Here is a 16,103-nt window from a genome sequence, read left to right on the forward strand (position 1 = left end):
CCACATAACTACTTCAAATGTTAGATCCCACACTGTTCACGTTAATAATACGCTGAAATTAGGTGACTAATTTTTCCGCGTTTAAGCTGGTCACACCAAGCCTTTCCAACCTTTGCCCGTCTGAGCATGGTGACCCCACTCCCCTGCAGCTAACCTGCTTTCCCCCAGCAGGCTATAATTAACTTAATCCCAATAGCACTAACAGTGTAACAAAGTCTCTAGTGCACCTAGACAGCACTTTGAGAACACAATCCCTTCTGAACTGCTCCATTAGCCCGAGTGACTTGAAACAAATCTGCATTCAATAGAATGAAAACGCTCATATTTGAAACATGAGGTGTAAGATTTTGGCTTTTGTGAAAAATAACAAAAGCTAAGATCTTCTAAGAGTTACTAGAGGAATATACACAGCTCCTGAAAATGAAACGTGAAACAGGCTCTGCGAACGTAAAGATAAATCCACCCCTCACATTTGACGCTGGCCACGTGAAAAGGGAGTCACAGAGAAAAAGAAAGTGCCGCTCAAGCACATGTAACTCTATGCAACCGACCACTGCTGAAACGGCACTACAAGTGACAAACAGTGAGCTGTAATCCGACGGCCTCTGGGCGGCTAATACAATCACAACAGAAAGAATGTCCCTTTGCCTCTTTCTGCAGGCGTGCCACACGTACCACACTAAGCTCTCCCTCGCTGGTCATTTGGAGAGGGGATTACCACAAATTAGCCATCTGTATTATTTCAACATGCTGTGGTGACGACACACTCGCGCGCACACACACTTTAGTGAACGAGGGACACGACCAGGGGCAAGGTTCACACAATAATGGCAACCATGAGAATTTTAGCATGTATAACTGTGCCCCCCCCCCAGTGAGGCAGTACATGGAAACAGCTTGTAACATATTTAGCAAAGATATCCATATTTCCATGCAACAGCAAAGTGCAAACAAGCCTGCAGAATGATCACCGAAGGGTGAAACGGAATGTTAAAAACCCAAAACAGACATACAAAGTGAGCCAAACACCTTTATGCCGATGGGGTGCTGAGAGAGGAGTGACTCCACAGGATTTTCAGGTTATGACACAATCATCCACAACTGATAAAAAAGGGTAGCTAGCAATCATTATCTATTGTACATGACTCCTTGACCCAATCAAACACCTTTAACTGATGCCTCTCAATGCTGCCCTGGCAGGTAGGTCTCACAGCATAGGGCAGAGGGTGAACAGTGTTTAAAAAAACTGAATATACTGCATTCAACAAGTATATATTTGGAATATGTGCTGGTTCAGACAATATATGGCTCCAGCAAACCAAGACTTTAACTGTTCTAGTTGTGTAAAAACACCCCTTTCCTTCACAATATGCAAAGCTGGCTCCTTAACAATTCTGAGACCAAAAAAAAATACTATATATTTTGTTACACAACTATAAATATTAATTATACTGCAGTAATTTCTAGCTTCTTGAACCATGAGCATGAGCTACACTGATTTCCTTAACTTACAATACATTTCAAAGTGTTACCCTCAAACCCAGAACAATTCGTGGGTGCAGAAATCTTTCCCCTCCCCTCTCAGTGATTCATATCAGTCAGTCATTTTGCCCTTTCAATCATTAGTCAAACAGCATATCACTTCATGTTTGACTTCATGTGCCCTCCCGAGGGGGGAGAAAAAGCAGCTTCAGCTTGCAGTTTCCACACCCATTTGAGTGTTTCCCTAACTTCCTTTTTCAGTTCGCTTCTTCATTCGAGGATCCCCCACGGTCAACCCACCTCCCTCCTGCTCATGTGACACTGAAACGGTCCAGCGTTGCCCCATCCCTGCTCGAAATGGACTGCCAACTGAAACTGTCACAAACTGTTAATAGACACATAACCTCAACCGGCTCGGAACAGAGCTGAAGCGCATAACGCATCGCAAAAGAATCTGCCAAGCAGAAGACACACGCATTTCACGCATTCAATTGGGTGAAGCAGACACTATTGTTTATACAGTATGGAACTGCAGGGACATCAGGAATTTTTCTTCTCCGAATGGTGGCTCTATCCGGCTCCGAATATAAATAGTGGTCAAAGTAAAGTGAGTAGACATATCAAGATCATAACAATCCAGTTGTGAACAAGGTCATTTCAGGCAAACTGTAAAACAGTGGCACTATTTGCCTAAAATATTGCATTATATTAGTTTATGCTGTGTGATAATGATGCTAGCACAGGTATAAATACCTCAATACACCAGCAACCAAACAGCAAGAGCACTATGACAGTTTAGTTAAAGCTGGTTCCAATAACAAGAACGCAAAATACAAAGTTGTGTAGGTGTAAATATGTACACACCAAATTAACAAAGTGATATTTAAAATAAAAAACTCAAACACAAATGAAGTAATAACGAGATCACAGAGCCTGAATCAATGAAATGCCTCCAATGAAACGCACCAGATAAAGCATCTTCTGGTGGTTCCCCATATTTACTACCTTCTCGCCTTACGCACACTAACACTTTTAAGCTCTCACTACCAACTAGATGACATGGCAGTGCTACGAATTATGTTATTAACGTTAACAGGAAACTCCAAAATTTTTTTCAAATATTCTACACAATTAAACGGTTCAGATATAAACAAGGTCAATCAGAGTGGTTTGGTGTGAAACGCTCAGTTCTAGAGAAACTTACCAAGTCAGAATTGCTCACAGTGGTGGTGATAGGAACCAGACGTCTGAAGAGTTTTAATGCCTCTGAAAACGTCCTTACAGAAAAGTTATCATACGAAATGATTAGATATGCTGCCTCAAGTCTGACACATCGATTAAAGATAGTTTGGTGAAAATGTTTTTGGTTTAAAATGTATTTCAACCCATGTAAGGCAACTAGTAGTCACTAGCGGTTTGGGATTGTAAATAAAACGGTTATATGTTTGTTGTAGACCTCTGGTTCCTATCAATACCACTACAAAGAAATCAGAGCCTCTTAGTTTCTCTACAACTACCTATTTCACACCTAACCACTCTGAATGACTGTCAGCATCTCAGTGGCTGAATTACGTAGAATTTAAAAAAAATAAACAGTGGAATTTATCTTTAACTTACTGAGGAGACCACAGTTAGACAGCTAACCAGCTAGTTAACCTAGCTAAGTTACCCGCTTCAAGAAAATGGCTCAAGCACAAAGACTACCTCGGTCTTGGGTGAAAGCCATAATCCGTACCGTGAACATGTGACAAGTTGTATCTGCCGGGCAGCTAAAAGGGGGCTGAAACTGACAGTTGCACCGCGGAGGCAATACCGTTTCCTACAAGACGGAACGCTAACTTAGATAGCCGAGTTAGCTAACCAAGCTAACTGGCTAAAGTCAGTACATGCGCGAATCTGCAGACGGGGCAAGTTCGGCTAACTGGCTCACAGAATAGAGACCACCTTAAACAAATTTAAAGCTCTGCAAATCGAACCAGAGATGAAAATATATCAAAACGTGTGCTGTAGCGTCTGCGAACTGTGCCAATGAATGATAGTGAATGAAATCGCTAAAGCGAGAGCGAGCCCGCCCCCAATCAACAGGCCCACCACACCACACCACACTGTCAAGTCATTAGCCACACAAGCTAGACGAGCAGCCACGACTCCCAAAAAACTCCGAAAACTGGGTATTAACGACTCGTTCCGGTGGAGTCTTATGTATAGCGTGTTATATCTGACGTTCTCACGCTGGTCGGAACATAGCTGGTGAACATGTGGCCGGTGAGTCTCCTCACAGTGCCTAGTCACTTTAGCTGCTCGGCTAGCGCCCGTTAACTGAAGCTGCTCTCTGGCAGGAGTGGGCCTCCTGCAGCAGGGCCGAGCGCCCTCGCTCACTCCCTCCCTCCTCACTCACCCTCCAGCCACTTTACTGAACTCAAACGTCACTCTAGGGTGAGGAACGCGCTTTGCACCTTACTTCGCCCCGATATTGGCCAATATACTCGTGAGCTCACGCCTGGTAGCGAGCTATGCTGCTGGTGTGAGTAAGCAGGCTGTGGGCCTGCACCACGCTGCGTTTCAATGAGCGCTCCAGCGAAAGCGTGAACAGGTTGCATTTTTCCCCCAGCTACGCTGACCCCTCATTCACACCGACCACACGGCTCCCACCCCCGGCTATCCGAGCACCGAACGTGCGCCCGCTAAAATGACGATAGAGTCAGAGCTGCTGCAGCTAAGCGCTACCTGGTTGCTGCGCGAAGCCATGCTCCCGGTGAGATTCGCCCCTCTCTCAGACACACGACGAACGCTCTTTCGGGCCAGAAGGTGTGTTTCGCAGTGCAGGGCTGTCACAGGCGGTCGCCTACTGAGTCGAGCCCTCCATGTTCCCAGTCGCCACTCGCACAGCGGTTTTATTTCGGGTTGTGTGCCGCCGCTACACCGAGTCACGCTGCTTTACCCGCCGTCGCCGCCATCTTTGTCTCGCCTCTCTCTCACTCACTCTCTCTCTCCACACACACACACACACACACTCTCTCTATCGCTCTCACACACGCTGTCGTTCACGTCCGGGGTCGGAGGGACGCGCACGTTCAAACTCCAATTGATAGATAACTTTTTTATTGCTAGAGGAATAAATAATTATCAGAGACAGGGTTTCAGTATAACAATACTTAATAATAATAATAATAATTTTTTATTTATACAGCACTTTTCATGCTGGTGGCAGCTCAGAGTGCTTTACAGACAGGCAGTGGTGGACGAAGCACACAAACCATGTACTTGAGTTAAAGTAGAGACACCCAAGGTAAAATATTACTGCAGTGAAAAGTAGAAGTTCCTCCCTTTAGACCTCCACTTGAGTAAAAGTACAAAAGTATTTGCCTTCAAATGTGCTTAAGTAACAAAAGTAAAAGTACTAAAAGATTAATTACGGCTCTGATGTCCTATTATCATTTTTGTAACAAAACTCGCTTCATTAACTCATTTTAGGTGAAAATACTCCAGTGTCTCTCTTGGTAAACCAGTCTTTTAATAGAATGTCATTAATTAGTGACGCTGATGTCTATTAAAATTATCATAAGCACAAAACACTGAAGGCAAACAATTTCCATTAACTGAGTGGCTCTAAAATAACTTTTTGCAAACAAGCAAAGTTTCAGTTTAAGATTTATTTGCAACTTAGTTACAAGTTTAAGTTTAATAAAAACATTCTTTGAACTCAGATTCACAAATGAGTTTCCTTTACTAAACTGCATCTGTAGGTCTCTGATCATAAACATAAACTAGAAAAAATAAATTTACTATAAAATGGAATAGTGTTTGTATAAATTCAGACAAAAGACACATCAGTCACAACTGCATATGAGTACATATTTCTATATTGTGGTTTATTTACACAAAGTTAAGTTAGTTCATCATTTATGTTGAATAGACTCTCCCAAACTTTTACGCTGCTGCACTGTCATTGAACCGTGTGCTGCACTGGGTCGGTATGTCGAACAGGTCAAAACAAGCTCAAAACAAAGTGTGCGCTGTGCCCTGATTGGTGTTCTTGCATTCCCACTTCTTTCGTTTTGACATTACGTTTTTATGCACACATAAACCAAAAGGAGTGACAGATTTCTCATAATGTAGTGGAGTAAAAAGTAAGATATTTGATTTTGAAATGTAGTGGAGTGAAAGTAAAAAGTTGCCCAAAATGGAAAAACTGAAATAACTGAAAGAGGCCTCTCCATGTTTTCTGTATTTTCACAATGAGAGGTCAGAAGTTTAAATAAAGGAAATAAAAAATAATACAAAAATAATAATATATATATATATATATATATATATATATATATATATATATATATGTCTATATCCCATTATGTGTGAAATTGGTGCAGATACTGCCGAATATGCAGAGTATAATTAGCAGAAAATGTTATTTTATGTTTATTCCATGTAAGTGGAGGATGTGTCATCAACTTCTTCTCACTTAGAAAATCAACAAAACATGTAATTTGACAGGGCGTGTTCAAACTCATGCATATGACCATATATATGCATCACAGTAATATTATTCTACATGCGGGGAAAAAGTACTAGCTAAGTAAAAAGAACTGCACGGCTAAGACAGAGAAACAGCCTTGACTGTAGACCCAGTACAAGAGGCACAAAGAGAAGAATAATGCCTAACAAAGTACAGAGAACTACATCTGTAGAGATTTTTTTTGTACCTGATACTTTCTTTAATCCTATTCACATCATTTTGTGTAGCTGTTTATTCTTTTACATGAATTTCCATGAAGTAACAGAAACTCTAGTGTGGTATTCGAGGAAGTTGCTTTAGCTTTTTAACCCACAGTTTCTTAATACCAGAAACTCAAATTAAAATAAAAACATTTTTTTATTAAAATAAAACTTCAAACATGTAACAATTCCACTTCAAACACAATTTTAATTTTAAAATGATTAGAATTTTGATGTCTTGGTTCATTTTTTACTCACACTAGTAAAAAATTGTTCCTCCCATTAAAACAAACTGAATGAAAAAACTCATATTGTTCCAAATGAGAACTGTAATCATACAAGCAAAATAGTAAAATTTGAGTTGTGACATGTTAAAATTAGATTTCTTACAAGTATGTTTTTTTTTTACTGTTGTAAGATTGAGTTGAATTTGAGCAACAGTTGTTCAAATTTTAATTTCTTCTACCATGAAATGCAGGATTAAGGGGGAATTCCATCAATTTTTCAAAATTTCTGTATAATTCAGTGGTTGAAACATAAACAATGTCATTCAGAGTGGTTTGATGTGAAATGGTTCCATTGCAGAGAAACGTACAGATTCAGATTTCTCTACAGTGGTGGTGATAGGAACCAGGAGTCCCGATGTCTACAATGCAAATATAGCAATTTTATGTAATATCCAAAACTACCAGTGTCTTCTGAGTTTTTATGCAACATTGATGATGGCAAAATAATGGTCAATCTGAGAAAAAAAGTTTTTTGGGGGGACTATTTTGCCTTGCAACAGTCTTCATGTATCCCTCCACCATGAATGGATTAAAATAAATTGATTAAAATAAACTTCAGACCAAAACTTTATCATAAAACTGCCATTAAACAAGGTCTCAGACGTCTGGTTCCTATCACCACCACTGTGAACAACACTTTTTTTTTTAGAATAAAGCATTTCACACCAACCCATTCTGAATGGCTTTGTTTACGTCTAAAACATGTACCTATGGAGAAATTTTGAAAAGTCGGGAGAGTTCCCCTTCAAAGCTAAAGCGGTTTACCGCGCCCACCTCTGTGAGGAACCTGTGGAATGGTTGATGGAGGCGGTCACAGGTGAGCAGGAGGAGCTACAAACATCAACTGTGGACTGAAGGAGGAAGCATTTGACGAAAGTTGATCAACAGCACCTTTTTCACAGACCTTCTCACAGGTAGGTGTTGGCTGGTAGCAGGTTGTATTAAAGTATCTTAGCCGACGGTAAACGTTACCTCGTTACCTCGTTTTATTTAGGGCGTTACCTCGTTTTATTTAGGGCATTTTATCGCTCACCAAATCAGAAGGCGTGTCCGAGTTTACAGGCCTTTAGCCAACAGAAAAGGCCCACCTGTTTAGGTAAGACCAGAGAGAACCAGACAAAATACATGATAAACTGACCTGACGAGTCAAAATCGTTTTTATTACGTGTAACTTATTGATCTGTGAACAAATCTCAACAGCATCATCACTGCTGAGTTGTTGTCAACCTCTGTATTACAAACCATTCAGTCATTTAAAGGGGAATTCCACCGACTGTTCAAAATGTCTGCATAATGACATCATTAAAGGGGAATTCCGCCAATTTTTCAAAATTTCTGAATATTTCAGTACCTAAGATATAAACGGAGTCATTCAGAGTGGTTTAATCAGAAATGATTCACTATAGAGAAACTGACAGACTGATTTCTTTACAGTGGTGGTGATAGGAACCAGGGGTCACCATGACTACAACACAAATATAGACATTTTATTTACTATCCAGAACCCACCAGTGAACCTACACGAGTCTTCTGAGTTTTATGTGTAATACTGATGATGGTAAAACAGTGATAAATGTAAAAAAATAAGTTTTCTTTGGGGACTATTTTGCCTTACAACGCCCTGCATGTATCTCTCCACTGTGAATAGACTGAAATAAATGGATTAAATGCATTACGTTACACAATTATCATAAAACAGTTTCTCCATAAGTACATGTTTTAGATGTAAACAAAGCTATTCAGACTGGGTTGGTGTGAAATGCTTTATTCTAAAAAAAACAGTGCTGTTCACAGTGGTGGTGATAGGAACCAGACGTCTGAAGAGTTTTACTCCACTAGAAGCTCCCTCCCACAAAGTTACTTCATGTGTTTATGAATACACTTCCTGATGTCTGAGACCTTGTTTACGCAATTTTAAAACACAATTTTAATTTTAACATTCATTTCATTTTTTACTTACACTAGTAGAAAATTGTTCCTTCCATTAAAACAAACTGAATGAAAAATCTCATTGTTCCAAATGAGAACTGTAATCATACAAGCAAAATAGTAAAAATTTGAGTTGTGACAGATTAGGATTTGATTTTTTATAAGTAAAACGATGTGTCAGACATCAGGCAGCATATATCTAACCATTTTATGTAATAACTTTCTGAGAGGAAACTTTTAGAGATATTAAACTCTTCAGACGTCTGGTTCCTATCACCACCACTGTAAAAAATACTGCCTCAGCAAGTTTCTCTAGAACTGAGCTTTTAACATCAAACCACTCTGAATGACTTTGTTTACATCTCAAACCATTTAATTGTGTAGAATTGTTGAAAAATCGGTGGAGTTCCCCTTTGCATGACTGTGTTCACACCTTAGAGTGGTTTAGTGTGAAATTTTTCAATCTAGAGAAACATAACAAGCCAGAATTGTTCACACTGGTGGTGATAGGAACCAGACGTCTGAAGGGTTTTAATGGTCCTAAAAGCTACATCACGGAAAAGTTATGATGTACAATTGTTATGAATACGCAGCTTGATGCCTGAGGCATTGTTTTACAATAGTTTTGAGATATGATTTTGGCATAAAATGTATTGTTTAAAAAGTTAAATTTTTTTAAAATGATATTTATTCTACCATTATCAACAATACATAAAATTATATTTACATATAAGTATAAAATAAGAAGTCAAGTATAGGTTCACTGTTCATTTCAGATAGTAAATAAAAAGGCCCTTAAAGGTCTTTAAGACCAGCTAATATATTTTTGCATCACCTCTACAATCTAGAACCATGCTAATGTAACTGACTCAATCTGTAAGGACGTTCAGGGTTCATTAATGTTATTCCTGCAGATGCGAGTGAGTGTGCATACATTATTTTAATACACTCCTTTAAAAAAATACATGCTTTTATCAGTGATTGTATAATTATTGAGCTCTTATTATTAGCAGTTAAGTACAGCAATGCCGGATCATCAGTCAAGGAACCAGAACCATCGTAATCATGAAAGGAGAGACTGGAACAGAGGACGAGAGCACCAGAGTGATGAGAAATACAGGGAGGAGAGGAGCTCTGGGTATGATGAAGAGAGACAGAGAAACCCCAGAGATAAACAACAGAGGACGTATATGCATCAGAAACCACCTGACAGTGAGGACTCCTATCACCACAGACATCAGGAAATGTAAGAAAATACTCTTACCATGCCTTTAAAAATGATCATGACTCGTATAATTACTCCAAGTCATTTATCCCAAAGGCTTATTTACAGCCATCAAATCAACCATCAATACTTTCATTGACTTCTCTTTAAAAATCTACATAATTTGATGATTCATGTAGGTATTCAGACACATCGACCTACGAGACACCCCATAGAGAGGCTCTTTACAATCTAAGATATATTCCAACATCCAGAGGTAGGTAAATATGCATATTCTCATTCTGATAGATATTTGAGGATACATTAAATGGCCTACAACCTACATTTTTTCTTGGAAGTAACTTTTTGTTGTATGTGTGGTTTTATGTACTAAAAACAGTCAAAATTATTTTTACATGTCCATTTTCCAACCTCTCTTTATCCCTTAAAAGTTTGTTTTTGTCTGTTTTTTGTTACTGATATATGTAAACGAGCTCCATTATGACTGTAGCTGCTGTTTTTTGCTGTTTTTAGCCCTTCAGCAGAGCCACAGTGCCCTGTCTCCCTACAGCAGAGCCACAGTGCCCTGTCTCCCTTCAGCAGAGCCACAGTGCCCTGTCTCCCTTCAGCAGAGCCACAGTGCCCTGTCTCCCTACAGCAGAGCCTCAGTGCCCTGTCTCCCTACAGCAGAGCCACAGTGCCCTGTCTCCCTACAGCAGAGCCTCAGTGCCCTGTCTCCCTACAGCAGAGCCTCAGTGCCCTGTCTCCCTACAGCAGAGCCTCAGTGCCCTGTCTCCCTACAGCAGAGCCACAGTGCCCTGTCTCCCTACAGCAGAGCCACAGTGCCCTGTCTCCCTACAGCAGAGCCTCAGTGCCCTGTCCCCCTACAGCAGAGCCACAGTGCCCTGTCCCCCTACAGCAGAGCCACAGTGCCCTGTCTCCCTACAGCAGAGCCACAGTGCCCTGTCTCCCTACAGCAGAGCCACAGTGCCCTGTCTCCCTTCAGCAGAACCACAGTGCCCTGTCTCCCTTCAGCAGAACCACCCCACTCCCACAACCATCTATAAACTCTCCTGAAAGAACACCAATCCATGATATTAAAATTAAACTCTTATTTAAAAAAACACAAGGTTTTCCTTAATGTGGGCCCTTTAATGGTTTGTTCATATAATCTGTATCTTTGTTACTTAATTCACATGATCTTATCTAATATTAAGGCATTCTGTCTCCTTGTTTTAAATCCATCCAGGCATTTGCCAGATAATGGAATTCTTCTTAAACATGTTGATCGTCATCTGCGCTGGAGTACCTTACAGTAACAAGGGACAATATAAGGACATTGCCAGCCTGGGTGGGCTTTACTACTACTATTATGGAGGTGCGCAGTCCTTCACAGCGCAGGAGGCCGTGAAGGTGAAGCAGCTGGACGATCTTTTCTACCAGGTCAAGCTGCCCCCCTACATCTTCAGCATGGCATGTGGCGGGGCACTGATGGCTTATGCTTTGGCCATGCTGGCGCTGGGGCTGTTCCGTGTGCCCTACCGCTGGCCCCCAGTGCTGCTGGCTGAGGCTTTGGTGGATGGACTGATAGGCCTGGGTTACATCCCTGCGGTGGCCTTCTACTTCATCAAGCTCCAGGAGACATACAGCAATGCAGTCTGTAAGGAGAGAGAGGACATGTACAAAAGCAAAGGCCTCAAGGGTTCTGAGTGCAGTCTCAATGGGACAGACATAGCGGGAGGAATCTTCGGGGTGCTTGGCGCCCCTCTTTTCTTGCTAAGTGCCGTGCTGGCTGTGAGAGCATTCCGGGCAGTTAGGAAGCTGAAGCAACAAAAGGAAGCAGAGAATGGAAACTTGTAAAAGGCAGATTCTCTTATGTTTCGGGCCTCTAGTGGAGGAACTGTAAAAGGGCCAGAACACACAACCATCAAACACCAACATACTAATTTTAGCACATTTCATTTATTTTATTTGGTCCATATTTATACAAATTGAATGGCTATTCGTTCATCTACTATTTACACCTTCTTGTTTCAACACTCATTGTACTCTGTGGGGGTCCTGACCCTTGATAAACAGGGTAAAAGGGGGTTGACAGCATATGCAGAGAAACAGATGGACTTCGGACTGTAATTGTAGAGCTACAAAGTGCACATATATGGTAAGTGAGTCTGATAAAATGGACAAAGAGTGTAGCCACAGTAAGTTATACTTAATGAAGCGGTCAGTCGCAGTGTATGTCTGCAGTGGGCAAGTATTTGAGCCCCCTCAGGCCTCTGAGGCCTTCTAAAGCCCCTTGGCACTGGCCAGACTGGCCCCACTGACCTGATCAGTAATCTGTCCCTGGGCTCATCAGTTGTTTGAGTGTGTTTATGTTTTTGGGTGTGTTCTGGCCTTTAAGGGCCCTCATCCTGTATTTTTCTTACATTTTTTCTCTTTTAGGTTCAGTTATGACATTTGTGTGGTTTAAACTAGCAAAAACAGTCATAATTCATGTTTACAAGACTATTTCCCAACCTCTCTTTATCCCTGGCTTTACACGGTTAAACTTTCATGCAGCTACTTGCGTGTTGTGAATGGCTATCAACATAATTTCTGTGCAACTTTACAGTTACATGAAGCAATTCAAAAACAAAGTTGCACGCAACTCATTCAGTTACTTCACTTGCCAAATTAGCAGCTTGTATTCTCTGATACACTTTATGCTTCTTGCTATATAAAGACGTCCATGAGTTGTAGTTTACAAATTTGCAGCATTTTTATTATCTTCAGAATTTTTACAGTTACATGAAGCAATTCAAAAACAAAGTTGCACGCAACTCATTTAGTTACTCCACAAGCCAAATTAGCAGCTTGGATACACTGTATGCCTCTTGCAATATAGACATCTATGAGTTGTAATTTACAAATTTGCAGCATTTTTGTTATCTTCATATTTTTTTTCTCATTTTCCGCTGCCCAGTGAACCGTTTACTGTTTTATTTCTTGCCCATTGATGTGGTGAAATCAGTAGTTTGAACATGGGCCGTTTAACTTGATGCATTATTGGCATATTGATTGGCCAGTGACTTGTTCCATGAAGTTGAGACGTTTGCAACTGTTGTGGCAAATGTGTTTCATATGAGTTACAGGATGCTTTAAGTTGTGCAACTGAAGTGCAATTCAGTTTCATGTAGGTTTCAAACAACTAAAGCTGCAATGCAGATTCACCATGTAAAACCAGCCCAAGGATTAGACAGTCTGATTGTGTCACTGTGCTTTTAAGTGTGAAATCCTGAAATTACCTCTTTTCCCTGCCTTTTATTGAGCCTCATTCAAAACGCAGTCCAGGCTGAAACAGCCTTGTAGCTTTGACATGAATAGGCGTGTGGGCTAAATGGGTGGATATACTGAATGTAACGTAACGCCACAAAAACAGAGGCGTTCAAAACAGGCCATATTTGTAGCTTACTTTGAATGTATGGACCGAGGATGCTTTGAAAATGTAAATGTTTACATACTTCACTAGTGAAAACCGTGTTTTTCCATGATGTGGGCCCTTTAAGAGGTCACCAGACAAAATGCAACTTTTTAAATGTTACAAGAATAGTTCAGCGGAGCAAAGCTAGCATGGCTATCAACAAATGAGAGAGAATGGTACCATGATAGCACGCCACCTGACATAATGCTACTTTTAATCAGCTGTGCATAGAGCAGATTAACTATTTTTTTATTGCGAATACTTCAAGCTATAATAGGTACAAGTATATATAGGGTCACATATATAATACACACACACAATATAAAGGGTCACAGAGTTTTTCAGGTCTTTTTATTGTATGTTTTATACACTGTAGAGCACATCTTTAAAGTGAAAGGCCCAGTCCCATTTCTAATTTTTACCCCTACCCCTTGTTTTTGAGTGTCTCCTTGCCCCTCGGAACTGAGTCACAATGGGTAGTGGTTGAAATCGTTCTCTACAAAATGGGACCCTCAAATAAAAAGAGCATTGCTTCATTAACAGCTACTAGCGCTGCTCTGTAGGCGACCCTGCCAGTCTGCAGTGACAGCAGAGGAGGGTAAAGTTCAGCAACCTAACTCACCCCTAATTCTTTGGTGATATGAAGCTGAAGTCAGCTTTTTTTTTTCGCCAGCTGCTCTTTCGAATTTTCCTGTTCTACTTAAATGGTACAGCAGTTACATTCTGGCGCTTCAGGTGTCAGAACTGCTGGACTATTTAAGGTGGAACGGGAAATTTAGCTAACTAGCTTTCGATACGTTGGCATAGTATTAGCGATTTTTAATGCTTGTTATGAAGAAAACGACCATAATACACTGAAACAACATTAAACTAAGATAAAACAGTGGTTATCGTAATTTTTTAACAGAGAAAATTCTCACATTTCTGTGTTTCTTTGGTCTCTTGTTCAGCCATCTTGCCGTTTTTTCTTTTTTTCTTTTTTTCTCATAACTCTCTGTTTGGAGTCTCTGAAAAACCTCTGTTTGGAGGGTCATGTAGCCCCAACACTCCACCCTCCCCCTCTATCTCAACAAGAATCAGGACACCCTACCCCTAGACGTGAACGCGCAAAACAGGGCTAAGGGCTAAGTGGTAGGGGCGAGGGGTGAAATGGGATTGGGCCAAACTGTAAGGCACAACTGTTTTATACATTTTAATAAATATCCTTTTATATATTTTTATGGCTGTACATGCTTTCACTACTGCACACAGGCAACACATCAGGAAAGATAATGGGTGTATCAAATTCCAAGCCAGGATCAACATCAGTACATACAAGGCTTGTCAGACCAATTTCAGTTAATGATTTCCATACCTGTAAATATTTCCTCTCTGACTGACGGGCAATGAGACAATGCTATTCACTATAGTGTTTGTTTACAGTGAATTCACTTAGACAGACTTTTTAACCTTCCAGCACTGAGATAGAGTAAAATTTGAGTTTAAAGTTCGTAAAAGGAGTGAATTGGAATTGCAATACAAAAAAAAATTACACAAATTCTAAGTAAGGATTTGACTGTCTGTTTAAAGGGTAACTCCACCAAACTTTCAAGATTTCTGCATAATTCAATTACAAAGTCATTCAGAGTGGTCTGATGTGAAACGTGCTATTCTAGAGTCTGAATTATTCACAGTGGTGGTGATAGGAACCAGACGTCCAAAGCGTTTAATGCCTCTAAAAAGCTACCTTGCAAAAAGTTTTTACATGAAATGGCTATGAATATGTGCAGTGTTTTACATATGTCTTTATCTTAAAACGTTTTTTATTATTTTTTTAAAATCCATTCTTGGTGTAGAGTAGGGGTGTCAAACCCAACCACAGAAAGGGCCATAATAAAAAATCTCAGCAGATCTGTGGGCCAGCTGTGTTTTTATTTCATTTTTACTTAACATTTTTGCCACCGACCCGAACGGGCCACTGATTATTCAAAATATGCCAAAACTGCAACAGCAAAATAAGCACTGAATACTTACTAAAAAATAATTCTAAATAAAAATAAATTTGTGTAACCGCTGGACCAGAGATTATTGTGGGAAGGGGGTCAGAAACGCACACTATGTTGCAGTGCATGCTGGGGGACTATAGTGCATCTCAGGGTGAAACGAGCTGATAAGAAAGTTAAAATAATCTCACGGGCTCGATGGGACTGTGTCACGGGCCAGACTTGGCCTGCGGGCCTTGTGTTTGACACATGGGTTGAAGAGGAACAGGCAGGGTGATGTTATATAAAATAGTCCCAAAAGAAAAAATAGAAAAAAATAAGCTTCCAGATTATTATTTTACCATTATCAACAAAATAAATAAATACGGAACATGTGTACATTCACTGGTCATTTTGGATAGTAAATAAAATGGCTATATTTGCATTGTGGACACCCTGGTTCTCATCACCACCACTGTAAAGGAAACCCCAGTCGATATGTTTCTTTACAGTGAACCATTTCACATCAACCCACTCTGAATGACTTTGTTTACATCTGCAGAAACTGGATTGTGCAGACATTTTGAAAAATATTACTATAACACCACTGATCACAGTTTATGAAGGGAAGAATGCAGCTTCGTACATTTAGTGTCAAACTTTCGTTTGTAAAACTGAAAAAAAAACTCAGCGAATGCATCAATGAACTGACTTCAGCTCTGTCGTCTATTCACTTTTTAAAAACAGCACACTTTTCTGCAGTGGTGGACGAAGTACACAAACCATGTACTTGAGTTAAAGTAGAGACACCCAAGGTAAAATATTACTGCAGTAAAAGTAGAAGTTCCTCCCTTTAGACCTCCACTTGAGTAAAAGTACAAAAGTATTTGCCTTCAAATGTGCTTAAGTATCAAAGGTAAAAGTACTAAACGATTAATTATGGCTCTGATGTCCTATTATCATTTTTGTAACAAGACTCGCTTCATTAACTCATTTTAGGTGAAAATACTCCAGTGTCTCTCTTGGTAAACCAGTCTTTTAATAGAATGTCATTAATTAGTGAC

General features: G+C 40.2%; 2 protein-coding genes across 5 annotated transcripts in view; one reads left to right on the forward strand and one right to left on the reverse strand.

The window, feature by feature from the left end:
* usp10 (ubiquitin specific peptidase 10) overlaps window positions 1-4,478 on the reverse strand; it is a 30,997-nt gene extending 26,519 nt beyond the window's left edge. For both annotated transcript variants that reach the window (XM_036586121.1, XM_036586120.1), the window contains exon 1: window positions 4,210-4,478. In XM_036586121.1, coding sequence (XP_036442014.1) covers window positions 4,210-4,230 — 21 coding nt within the window. In that variant the 5' untranslated portion in view covers window positions 4,231-4,478. The remainder of the gene's footprint in view (window positions 1-4,209) is intronic.
* A 2,752-nt stretch (window positions 4,479-7,230) lies between these two features.
* On the forward strand, window positions 7,231-13,377 carry marveld3 (MARVEL domain containing 3). Of its 3 annotated transcripts, none has more exons than XM_036587356.1 (4): window positions 7,231-7,399; window positions 9,425-9,660; window positions 9,819-9,895; window positions 10,868-13,377. In XM_036587356.1, exons 2-4 carry the CDS (start codon window positions 9,440-9,442, stop codon window positions 11,476-11,478), a joined length of 909 nt encoding a protein of 302 aa, XP_036443249.1. In that variant the 5' UTR covers window positions 7,231-7,399; window positions 9,425-9,439; the 3' UTR covers window positions 11,479-13,377. The 3 variants fall into 3 exon arrangements, with proteins under 3 accessions (XP_036443249.1, XP_036443250.1, XP_036443251.1); XM_036587357.1 differs by having other exon boundaries at window positions 9,428-9,660; XM_036587358.1 differs by lacking the exon at window positions 7,231-7,399 and adding an exon at window positions 7,416-7,581 and having other exon boundaries at window positions 9,428-9,660.
* Window positions 13,378-16,103: the final 2,726 nt, after the last annotated feature.

Source organism: Colossoma macropomum, unplaced genomic scaffold (assembly GCF_904425465.1).
Source record: "Colossoma macropomum unplaced genomic scaffold, Colossoma_macropomum, whole genome shotgun sequence".
Taxonomy (NCBI): Eukaryota; Metazoa; Chordata; class Actinopteri; order Characiformes; family Serrasalmidae; genus Colossoma; species Colossoma macropomum.

Bases quoted from the DNA above. Each gene is read 5' to 3' on its own strand.
- marveld3 (XM_036587356.1), top strand. From the start codon at position 9,440: ATGCCGGATCATCAGTCAAGGAACCAGAACCATCGTAATCATGAAAGG. The intron at 9,661-9,818 runs GTAAGAAAATAC...TGATTCATGTAG, and splicing joins CACCACAGACATCAGGAAAT to GTATTCAGACACATCGACCT. The intron at 9,896-10,867 runs GTAGGTAAATAT...AAATCCATCCAG, and splicing joins ATATATTCCAACATCCAGAG to GCATTTGCCAGATAATGGAA.